The 12,761-nt window shown below is 41.8% G+C and overlaps 1 protein-coding gene across 1 annotated transcript in view; it reads right to left on the bottom strand.

The window, feature by feature from the left end:
* plg (plasminogen) overlaps positions 1 to 8,069 on the bottom strand; it is a 46,442-nt gene extending 38,373 nt beyond the window's left edge. The window contains exons 1-4 of the mRNA XM_030046819.1: positions 7,978 to 8,069; positions 6,899 to 7,007; positions 5,977 to 6,048; positions 5,006 to 5,075 (exon numbers count right to left, since the gene is read on the bottom strand). Of these exons, the coding sequence (XP_029902679.1) occupies positions 5,006 to 5,075; positions 5,977 to 6,048; positions 6,899 to 7,007; positions 7,978 to 8,069 (343 nt within the window). The remainder of the gene's footprint in view (positions 1 to 5,005; positions 5,076 to 5,976; positions 6,049 to 6,898; positions 7,008 to 7,977) is intronic.
* Between the last annotated feature and the right edge of the window lie 4,692 nt (positions 8,070 to 12,761).

The following is a 12,761-nucleotide window of genomic DNA, read 5'->3' as shown; positions in this document are numbered from 1 at the left end:
CATCCTTTTTTTTTTTTTTTTTTTTTTTTGAGGGGGCACATACACAGACACACACACAAACATATGCTAAAAATACACACCTACCTTAAATAATACTATATTTAAGGTAGCTGATGTGTTTTTCTTTTTCTTTTCTATATTTCTAGCATGAGTTTGTGGGGTTCCCAGCAACTCTGAGACAAAACAATGTTCAATTCATTGGTCTGCTCTACACTTTTTTTTTTTTTTTTGCCCTCACCCTAAGCGCTGTCTCCCAGGCTGCGGTTAGGGTGAGGGTTAGGAAGCACTGGCTTACAGGCAACTCTCGGGCCAATAAAGTACTGTTTCAAAACAGATGTGACTTATCTGAGATTTACCAATACAGACAAGGAGCGGGCTCATATATCTGACCAAATTCTGCATCGGAGCCACATTTCATTTGTCTGTGCTGTTTTTGCAACTGAATTACCTGATGAAATTTTTATTTATTTATTTATCTATTTATTTATTCATTGAAAAAAAATGAGGGTGCATGTGCCCCTTATTTTGAATGGTCATTAAACTGATGTTGTACTGATGTTACTGTAAGCACCATACCACTGAGTAGCATATTGTGTACATGTAAGTTTGAGTATTTTTGAAGTCAGTAATGTAACTTTTACGGAAGTCTGTTTTGATTTAAGTGTTGTAACTCTCTACATTTGGGGTCAGGAGAGAACCACCAACTGCCCCTACTACGACTACTACTACTAAGAAACCTCCCTGGCTGACATCAGTTAGCATTTGGAGCATCCAGCCAGTATCCAGCAAGAGAGCACCACTACTGTCCTACAGAACAGCTGGGCAGGAGTGAAATAATATTTTTTTTTTTTCTAAATGGGTAAATGGTCCCTTTAAGTTCCCTTTCATACTGACAGTAGAAACTGAGAGACAGGGGAGTATTATTCATTCACTTTTCCCCAGTGCAGGTCGTGGGATTTGAACCTGCAGTTTTCTGGTCTCTAACCTTTGGGCTATCCCCCACCCCAACGTTAAGAACACCGCTGACAAAGAGAGACCAAATCCTTTCAGCCTCTCTTTACTGAGCTTTTTTTCTTTCCTTTTCTGTGGCCATAGATCACCTGTCCAACCAGATGGACTCATCTTCACACCCCACCAATCACTCCTCATCCCTTCCTCCTTCCCTCCTTCCCCTCTCCTCCCATTATCTCCCTTTTTACCTCTCAGCTCCATTAAGAACTTTTCTAAACCCCTGCACACACACACACACACACACACACACACACACACACACACACACACCAACCCTGAGGCCCAGCAGTGCTGTTAATGGTGTGGGACACTTGTTGGGGCTCTGGGGCAGGAAGTGGGTTGGTGGTGGTGGGGGGTGTTCGAGGTAGGCTTCCTATCAAGTTACCTGCCCAGGTAAGTCTGTGTTTATTTAGTGTTACCTCCCACTAGTCCGGAGGTCCAGGCCAAGACATGAAGAGCTCTCTGTTAAAGTGTGTGTGTGTGTGTGTGTGTGTGTGTGTGTGTGTGTGTGTGTGTGTGTGTGTGTGTGTGTGTGTGTGTGTGTGTGTGTGGCTTCAGTTGGTGAGGCACTGTTGACATTTGAAAGAGGTGACACGTAATCCCACTATTGTGGAGGATTCTTCTTTTTAGCTTCTTACACACACACACACACACATACACCCACACACAAATGCACACATCTGTAGCTGCAGTGGGGGTGTGAGTGCAGACAGCTTGGGCATGTATTCACATTATAGTCTCTTTTTTGCAAGCTTACACACACACACACACACACACACACACACACACAACATGGAACACCCTGGCAGTGGACATGGATCAGACAGGACATCTGTCATCTTAAAAATAAAATGATCACAATTGATGGGATCCATCTATCGTCCCAGATAAGACGTGTCAATGTAATGTTGGCAGCGGCAGAGCTTTCACTGCCTCCAAGAAATGCACAGACAGCTGAGCCAGGGGACTGTGGCCGGCTGCTTCTATATGGGGATGAACAGAGGAACACCGGGTGGAAAAACTCATCTGACCCCAAATATCATCACAGACAGCCTGAAAACACAACTGCAGCTCCTGTGCAGTTCAATGGTGCTTTAACTTTGATGTCGTATCTCCTTAAAGGGATAGTTCATCCATTTAGAAACATGTGATATTGTTTCTCTTCCCCCCAGTTTGTTGTGTAGCACAGTAGTGGTGCTATCTTCCTCTCGTTGTTACTGAGTGTTGGATACTGGCTGGATGCTCCACATGCTAACTGTTAGCCTCCTGCCATTGAAGTGGACTTCCCCTCAGCTAGCATGCTTAAAAATGATCAATTATCATTGCAGGGAGAAAAACAAAATTGAGCGTCTGAGATTAAATTTGCAAATTTATGAGAAAAAATATTAATATTCCGAGTTTAAGGAAGTCACTTTACAAGAAAAAATGGCAAATTTATGATTAAAAAAACTCAAAAATACAGAGATTCTGAATTGTGAAGAAAAAAAATCAGAGAAATAATTTTTCTTATACTATCAGATTTTGTAACAAGTCCTGGTGATTTTAGGCCAGAATCACAATTTTCAATACAGGTTAAGAGAGTATTTTAATTCTTTCTATTGCCTCTGTGGTTAATCATATGTTTGCTTTATCCAGGTAAAACAGAGTATTGGACATGGAAACTGTGGATAATGTATTTGTTCCTTTGTTAAAGACTGACAACAGTATCAGTGTAGCCTGAGACAGAACACTGCATCAAGTCATGACTTTTCAAGATGAGCACGACGTCTCAAAAAGTTCTGATTGGATTTACATGAAACTTTGTGAAAAAACGTTGGTCCTGAGCCAAAAGCAGAGATTATATTTTCACGCCAAAGGGCCAAACGATACTCTGTGATGTGGCTGCACTTTGGCCTCGTTCAGCTCAGCTCTGTCGGCTCAGCTGATGACGGATTAGATGTGATGCCATCGACTCCAGTGTTAAAACCACAAACACACTCACTTTCAGAGTGGCTTGGAGTGAAATGACATACAGGTGACACTTTTAGGATTTCACAGCCCTCAAAGCAGGGCTAGAGACTGACATGTTTGGTATATCTTCACTGGACAGAAGGGGAATTCTGGCATTTTATCATCATAATTATTATTATCACCTAGAAAATGACACATTGGAGCGATCTATAGCGACTGTAAGCAATGTTTTCCACTACAGGACGCTGACTACAGCTGAGGTTGACTTGTGATGCCTTCAAGCTCTATTCAGTAAAAATGAGTAGGCAGATAAATTATTACATACCCCATGATGTGTTTGAATATAAAATATCTAAAATTTAGATTTTGGTAAAGGTTTCTAGGAAAAGTTTGTTTTTGTTTTTTTGTCAAACTGAAGAGTATAATAAGTAAAGAACTCAAACTGTGACTCTTCCACAGAACAAGATCATTTAACACGGTGTGAAGCAAAATAAAACCAAGAACTGAACCCAAACGTACCTGATGTGGTGAGCCGAGCCGACGCAGCACCACCAGCCTCAGACCCTCAGTGCACACAAGGAAAAACTCCCCAAAAAACTGAATGAGAGCAAAACATGGAAGAAACCTCAGGTGGACCGAGGCAAAGAGGGATCCCCCAGCAGGACGGCCGAGCGTGTCAGAGCTGCTGGGACAAACCTGCCAGACGGACAGAGGAGAGCCAATCAATCAATGATGCACCTCAAAGTTTCAGCTCAATGCTGAAATCCACGACATTTTTCAAACACTGATCTCTGAAACATCCCAGAAAGTTCAGAGCTCAAATTAAGATGTGTATTTTCAACAAGTCAGGTGTTGATTTTTATAGTTTGAAGTAGAATCTCCTGTTTAGCACCTCAACATTTCCTAGTCCATACACAGAACTCCTTCATTTTTCAGGGTGCAGTTAAATGAAGGGATCCTGCTTCCTACAGTGTGTTGGGATCAGTTAAGTTCATTTGGAAAACCTGTCATCTCTGTCTGTCCACATCTACATCTGTATCTGGGCTCTACAGGCCTTTACACACTTAGCCCTGGACTAACTGTCCCCTCACACCTGCTACTTGTAGTGTGGGATGTCCCCACTGTCAGCCCAGGGTGAACTAAACCCCACAGAGCAGGGTTTTGCCTGATTTTCTGGGGATAGTCCTAAAAAGTAAGGACCAAGGTCTGCAGTGTGCACACAGGTTAGAGTTAAGCTTTAAGAATGGTTGCTGTCCAAAGAAAAGTGTGTTCCAAGTGTCCTGAGGACAGTGACCTCAGGCTTTGATTCTCCAGTGTCCATGCTGAACCTGAACTCTTAGCCCTGGGTTAATACGTGCTGCTGTGAATGGAGGCTCACTAATGTCTGGGCTACAGTGAGCCAAGTGTGAAAAGACCTGGAAAAGGTTCACAGCCAACAAACAGCTGCAGTCCTGTGCACATCTTAGGAACAAAGTTCAGCTTCAGTTCTCACACACCTTCAGGGCCCAGGAAGAGTGTGTGTGTGTGTGTGTGTGTGTGTGTGTGTGTGTGTGTGTGTGTGTGTGTGTGTGTGTGTGTGTGTGTGTGTGTGTGTGTGTGAGCTCTGGTGCATCACACAGAACAAAATTCCCTCAGACAAAAGCAGAAAACTTCCCTCAAACTGTGGTAAAGCTCACTGCTGAAGCCTAGAGTCACAGCTTGCAGGCAAATATCTTTAGGTGGAGATGTCATGTTGAACAAAGGTCATGTGCAAAACGTGACGTGATGCTTCACCTGTTGCATCAAAGTCATTTTTCATCTTTGTCTGTGGAGAGAGAACCCACTCTGCTGGTTAAAGGACCGTCTATAAGGTCAACAATGGATTAAAGGAAAGAAAAAAGACCAGTCCAAATACAGTTGTGTGTTTTACACAGGGATTTTCAGGTTGTGGTTTTCAGGTGGCCCTTTAGCTGCGAGTGATGGTTTCTCCATCAACAATAATGCAAGACAACTTTCCTTTTGTCCCAAAATGGCCACCGTATTGTTGACAGGGAGTGACACTTACACATGTTGAGCTGTCTCTTCCCCGGGGAGCAGGACCTCCACCTCACGTCTTCCTTCAGCTTGTACAGGACCTGACCGGACCACAGGGGACACACACACACACACACACACACACACACACACACACACACACACACATATAGCCTGTGTAGCGACAGCTGTGCCACATTAGAAAACAGCAACGCAACAAACTTCCGACAACATACGGGTGGTCAGCTCCAGACACAATTGTTCATATCCTGGTCAAGAATTTCTATTCTATTCAATTTTCTTTTTTTTTTTTTTTTTTTAAATCTTCGAGTTCTGTTTTCTCTGAAAAATCTGGAAAAAAAGTTGAAATGAGTAGAAGACGCATGTGTCAGGAGCTGACCAGCAGGGGCCACAAATGCTTACCAGTGTTCAGTGTGTATGGGAATAATTTGTATGTGTGTGTGTGTGTGTGCACGTTGTGATCTGTGTGAACTAGGGCTGAGCGATATGGCCAAAAAAAAATCTCCATCTTTTTCAAACTTTTCACAATTTTAGCTGATGTCATTTTGCATGTATTTCATCAAACAAACTATAAAGACCAAGCAGTGATTCTGATGCAGCGAGGAGGAGGAACCACCGACTGCCTCAGACCAGCTTTCAGACGGAGGAACATCTGAGGGTTTTTCACTTTCCACTTTCTGCTGAGTAAAGAAGAAGAGACGAAGACACAGAAATAAGAACAAAATGACTTTTGTTTCAAGAGCCATTGTTAGGCCTGTTTTTTACGGACTATATTTCTATTTGCTTGGTTTCAGAAACCTGAATCGCACGTTCACTTAAAAAGTTTGGAGCGATGGCGTTGCCCAGTTCAACTGCAGTTTCTGTTGAAAAACTAATTTTCATGGCTAGCCAGTTATTAGGCTAGCTGGATCGCCATAGAAGCTAAAGCTCTTTAAATGCTGTTTCAGAGGCTGGGGGATTTCCACGATGAAAGTGTTGGACCTGAACGGTGAAGATGTGGAAGCTGCAGGCCTGCCGTCCACCAAGGTCAGAGCCTGAATCCTTGGGATGAACCTGGACAAGAGACAGAGGACAGGAGACAGCTCATGTGTTCCCTCACTAACACTTTACTCGAGCCAGCAGCAAGAGAGCAGCTCGGGACTGGAGCTGAACTGCAGCCCGGCGGCAGCACAGATGTGTGAAGATGGCCGGCTCCTGCTTTGTGTCATTGTATCTGTCTTATACAGGATAACGTGCACACATGGGCCCGGTGCATTGTGGGACTGGCCTGCAGGACCAACTGATGTCACTTCAGGAGGTGTCCATCTTTATTTACCTGCTCCACTGAACTTCCACAAGTATCATCTACAGAGTTTTACATCTTGGCAAGACAGTCTAAAGCAAAGAAGCTGAAGATATAAAATGAAGGATATTAAAGCCAATCCCCTCATCTCTCACTCACTCACTCACTCTCTCCCTCTCTCTCTCGTACACACACACACACACACAGAAACACTCACTTTTCAGGGAAGCCGTCTCTGATTAAATATTGCAGCTGCAGCATCTCAGAGCAGCTCCCTCTGTCTGCAGGATCCATCTGGAAACATTTCTGCTAAACAACAGGACTCTTAACTCTTCACAGCAGATTCAAAAACAAACACAGCCCACCATCACTCACACACACACACACACACACAAAAGACTCAAAGGCAATGTAATCCAAAGCCAATCACTGATCAGTTTCACCACGGCTTAGACCCTGCGCACACGCACACACACACACACACACACAGCAGTCTACACCCACAGTCTCTGAGCAGAGCAGAGGAGAGACAGGTGAAGTGATAGTATCGTTACTCCAGCTGACATCTCATTATACTGGTCTAAGCTTTCCAACAAGAGTGTATGTGCACTATTTACCCACTTGGCGGACAATTGAAGCCAGGTGGTTGAAATGTGAGCCGCCATGTATGAAGAAAAAACCTGTGGCCAACAACATGATGCTACAGCCGATGGCCCACACATCCACAGGTCTGAAGGACACAGCAGAGACACAAGACGTCAAAGCACAAAAAAAAAAAAAAAAAAAAACATTTTGGACAAGTCAGCCCTACATCCCTGTTAGAAATGAAAGCAGCCAACAGGCTCGGACAACCACACAGCAATCAACTCCTCTCATGGCACGGAGAAAGGTGGAGGACATACCATCTTTTTCCAATTTAGTGTTCTCACTCACAAACTACAATCAAACACTTGCTTCAGAATGTTGCTAAACATTCATATGTGTACACTGATTGTCTTGTCTTGTCTCTGGATTACAGTGTAAGAAGACTACAGCTAAAATCGACAGCGCTGGTAAAGTGACAACAAAAGGTGGTTATGTAGAGTCAAAAAGTCTCATTTCTAAGCGCTGGCAAAGGTTACAGTCTTTCATTTGTTATAAGTCCATCAACATGGTGGACTACAGGAACAAGACCAAATAGAGAGAAGAACCTAATTGACTCTTAGAGGTCGATGGAGACTCAACTCAACTCAACTCAGCTTTATTTATATAGCACTTTAAGAACAACCACAGCTGAAACAAAGTGCTGTACAAAAATGAAAAATAAAACAGCAAAACAGAAAGAAAAGTAGAAAGAATAAAAACAATCAAACAAATTAAAACAGAGCAATAAAACAATAGAAAGAATAAAAACAATCAAACAAATTAAAACAAATTAAAACAGAGCCAGGTCTGATGCTGGAATTTAAAATCAATGGGCATAAATGATCATAAAACAACAAAACAGTAAAAGGAATAAAACAGTAAAAAGGAATATAAACAATAGAACAAATAAAACAGAGACACTGAAATCCTTTATTTTTTCAGCAGTTTGCCGCCTTCTGCATTCCAAAACAATAAACCAGTGGAGTTTAAATGCCTGTGCTGTGACCTGAAGCTAAACTGCTGAGCCAGGTTGGTTGTTGTTAAAAAAGGACTTCAGTGTTTCCAGTGATATGTACATGGTTGTCGTGGAGGTGCTGGACAGGATCTGGAGGATCTGGACGGTGTATTTCCTGAGCTTAGTCCGCTCCAGACCTCCAGCCTCCACCATCGCCTCGTCTATGAGGTCCACCTCGGCGAATTCAAACACGGAACACAGATGTTGTTGGTGCCTGGAGACGTCCAGCAGCCTCACCACGTTCTCATGCCCACATTAATGTTCAACAGGAAAACACTCAAGTTTAACCGGCAGCAAACGCTTCATGTTGCCAACTGGAACTGAGCAATTCATCAAAATACTGTCGAAGTTGCAATAAGGCCAAGGGCAATATCTGAATCGCAGGAGCTGCAATTTTTTTTTTTTTTTTTTTTTAAAAAGGTAAATGTGTGACATAACCTTGTAAATAAAGTATTGTGGTGCTACAGAGATGCCCTAAACCACAAATAGTATTTTCCAGGTGTAAGAAAACATGTTGGTTTGGTAGAGACCCCAGAAAAAACGCAGCGTCATCATTTTAATTGCCTTTTCAGTGGAAATGAAAAGAATAATGCAAAAATTATCATTCCCACTGAAATGAATCACAACATGATTTTTTTTTTTTTACAATATCGAACAGATATAGAGCAGACTTTCTGAAAAACCGGCTTTCACTGTGAAACCATAGCTAGTTCTGCAGAAACACAGGACAATCCACGAGGTCTTAACAACAGAAACATGATGGTGAGTCAGACGAGATGAGATTAATCATAAATATGACAGATATGAATGAAAAATCATGTCACATAAGAGTGAAACAACACAAGAGGGTTTAAAAGAATAATGTGAATAAACACGATATGAGTGCAGGTCAGCTGCATTACAGAGTCATAAGCAGCTTTTCTGTTGTTTGGTCTTGACTATAAAGGGAACATATTACCAAATGGAAAAATAAATATACTGAGAATTATCCAGATGACTGACAGCCAGTTAGTGCTGTGCAATATGACCTAAATCACATACCAGTATATATCATGATACAGCATATTTTTCTGTATGTATAAATGACCACATGGAAAGGTCCGATTCTTATTACATTTTGAAATAAATACTTGACAAATAAAGCATACTTAATTAAATTTCATTATTTTTTTCTCCTTTAATTCGGAACCTTTGTCCAATTTTCAATTAATTTTATCTCACTGTGTAAAACAGGTGTAATGATGGAAGGAGTCCATCAGCTGTCTGTTCATGCCTCTGGATGCCAGCACAGCATCACCTGAGCTACACTGCAGGTGTGTGTGTGTGTGTGTGTGTGTGTGTGTGTGGCTCCTTACTGCACCTCTCCAAAACTGTAGCTGCATGTTGGGTGATGCAGGAGCGCTCAGGTCCACTGGACTCCTCTGGGCTCCTCTGGGATGAAGACAACATGATGCTCGTTCTCATGTCTCGTCACTCAGCTGAACTGAGGAGGTTTGTTCTGCTCTGATGTTGCCAGCTCCTCCCCAAATTCTGCAGACTGCAACGTGTCACTAAGTTCACAGTGAGAAATAAATCAAACCATTGCTTTGGAGTGAATGTTTTGTTTCAGTGAATGCAGACACAAGTTCTCCTTCATTACAGCAGAGTTAACAAAATGACACTGCTGTCTGGTGTTTTAGTGATCGGTGAAGTGTGACACCCAGAACAATAACAACAAAGCTGCAGCAACACTTCCACACAGGATGAACTTCAGGTGTGTTATTACGCATGTTATGCAGTTATTTTATGTTGCTGAGGTTGACACTGCTGTGCAGAGGAACGTAAAGCATTCCCAAAAAATGAACCACCTTATTATGTAAACAAGTTGATTCATGACACAACTAAATAAATGATAGAGCATAACATGGAAGACAGACATTTTTCTGTCGTCACATGATATATATCATCATATTTCACAGCCCTGCAACTAGTACAATCAAGGCAAGAAGGCAACTCAGGTATTGCATCACGTTCCTTGCAATCACCCAACAAAATCATAAAGAAACTGCAGCTACATTTTTGCAGATGACCAAAAACAATAGAGAAATAAAAACAAATGAAGCAATGGCAGCTTTTCCTTGCAGAAATACAGTGAGGCAGTGTAAAGAGGGACAGACTATTGTGGGACAGCTCAGCTCTGATGTGTCTGTGTCCTCTAACAAAGGCAGTGAATAGGACCGTGGCTGAATCAAAGGAGAGGGAGGCGGGGGAGACGTCCTGCAGGAGGCACCTCAGCTCAAGTACATGAGAAGGTCAATGACATGGGATTTAGACAAACTGACTGCTGAGGATATTAATCTGTCATAAATTTGACAATGTTCCTAATTCTTATCAGATGATGTTTGTGATATAGTCATGCACCAAAATATGCACTGAAGTGGTGGAAATGTGCTCAAGTTTTTCTTTATTTGGGGCATTGTGCATTTAGCCAAATGAACTGTGCAACATCAATATCTATTCAGGTCTTAATTATTTTTAGGGCAGAGATCAAAACTTTTTTTCATCATTTGCCAGTTAGATAACTAGCCAGTGGAACTAAACGGCCAATGTTTTTGTTTTTGAAATATTTTATTATGATGTATTTTATTATAAGGTATTTATTTAGTTGGGGAAAAATTAAAACCAAACATATTATTAAAACAAAATATATTTTTTAAATTGAAATATTTGCATCTAATTACTATCAACTATGTGTAATAAGCAAAATGAGAGGTTTCAATGAAATTAAGCAGATTTGGCTGGAAGTAAAGGAAAAACCAGCAGGCTAGTTCCTGCACTCCTTCCTGCTGTCCAAAAAATGAAAGGCTGACATGGAATGTTGAATTTTTCCAAAAAGATGGACAGAACAGTATTTTCTATTTGCTATGCATTTGGTGCATTTCTCTCATCTGCTTTAATTCTACATTATGTTTTTCATGAGTTTTTTTTTTTCATGAGCCAACATGCAAATTCTCATTGAAGCTGCAGGCTACAGATTGATTGATCTAAAACAATAAATCAGAAAGCAGCCTAAAATATCCATGTGTGGACTCAAGTCATATTGATGTTAGCAAAAAAATACGCTGGCCCCCGTGAGGTCAAATTTGAACGAACACAGCCCAGCACCTAGTATGAGCCTGGTCTAAAGGCTCCTCACTTCACATCAGTGCTCTGCAAATTTGATTAGTGCTCCTTTAACCTATTCCTCATTTGGCTGAGGACCCCCTGGAAGCCCCTCAAGGACACCTGTGGGGGCCTGAGACACACATTGAGAACCCTTGGCCTAGACTCTGTCTTTTACCAGGGCAATCCTTGAGAGCTGCAGTGAGGCATGAGCCTGAGTGAAAAGCCAGACTAGTTGTAGCATGTGTCAGCCACACAGTTCCAGGCCAAACGAAGCTCAAACTGCAGAGGGCCGTGGAGCCTTGACTTGGCATTCATCACTTTGGTACAATTTCCACTTCTCCGCTTGACAATGCTGGGTATCAAGCGAGCGGGAGGTAAACAAACCTCAATAAAAGTCAGTTGCCGCATGTTATCCGAGTCCAATTTGTTTTGCCCCGCGCCCGACAGCTCTGGCAGCCAAACCTCGGCTAACAAGAAGCACAGCTGTGTTTCCACCCCCTCGGCTCTGTCCCTCTGCTTTAATGCAACGCATACTTGGTGGGATAATTGTGGATTCTGACAAGCAGATCAACCATTTTAGTGATTTGTTAATGCAGCCTGCCACTGGGTTTGTTGATGCAGGTATTGCATTGCGCTAGCTGGTGTTGTCACATCACATTCAGTTAGTGCTCTCCACAATGACACACAGACCTCCACATGTTCACAATCAGATACACATGAACGTCAGGCTTGGACCAATATGGGATCCTGAAGGTCAACGCCAATACAAATATTTTGGATTAAAGGCCGCCAATAGCTTATGTTTTTAAAGCCAAAAAATGTATTCTTGTTTTAAAGGCTGCAGTGCAGGAGAGAGATGAGTTTTTTTTTTTTTTTTACTTATTAGACTGGTCATATCCACATGACTGTTGATTATTTACAGGAAATATCATTGTGTAAATATTTTATATGGGCTAGTAGTCATCCTTACAATATTGTCACAGTATCGATAACTTTAGTGCAGGTAATTTTTACTTTTTGATTTCACACTGTACTCCTGCACAAAGGATTCACATCACATTAATGGGAGTGAACGGTGCCATCTTAGGGACCTACTGTGTAAACCCAATGAGAAATCTCTTATAATATCCCAGAAAAACAGACATAAGTGGCAAAGATACACACAGTGTTATACATCAAACTGTTAAGCTTCTCTTGCTGAATATAACATTGACAGGGTTGAAGCAATTTTTATTTTTGACACCACAAACGGTGGCTTCGCTAGGTCAAAGATAGGCTTTTAGAGCAGAAACATCTCGACCTTCCTGTGTTCATTCCCACAGTTTCAGTTAAACAACTAGTTTTGCTCAAGACAAGCAAAAAATGGTGCGAGTTTGCATCCCACTGCCACACACCTGCATACAAGGCAAAAGCGCCTGAAGAAGCTCATCACACCACTGGTGCAAAGTTGCCATGTATTCGAAGAAACTAATGCTTTTTTCTCTTATACAAAGTGCAGTTACCTTAACAGCTCTAATCACCTCTAGTGCATTTTGAATGATTCATGCAGCTGTTATTATTCCAGACAGGGATATGAGGGAATATGACGGTGGCCCTGAGAGCTCAACAAACTGCAACTTAACTTAAAACACATGCAAACAGACAAAACAAAAGCAAAATAAGAAAACATGCTCATCAAACTGACAACACATGTGCAGCATT

Source organism: Myripristis murdjan, chromosome 24 (genome assembly GCF_902150065.1).
Source record: "Myripristis murdjan chromosome 24, fMyrMur1.1, whole genome shotgun sequence".
NCBI lineage: Eukaryota > Metazoa > Chordata > Actinopteri > Holocentriformes > Holocentridae > Myripristis > Myripristis murdjan.
The sequence above is the reverse complement of the archived record's forward strand: the minus strand, read 5'-3'. Positions and strand labels throughout refer to the sequence as shown.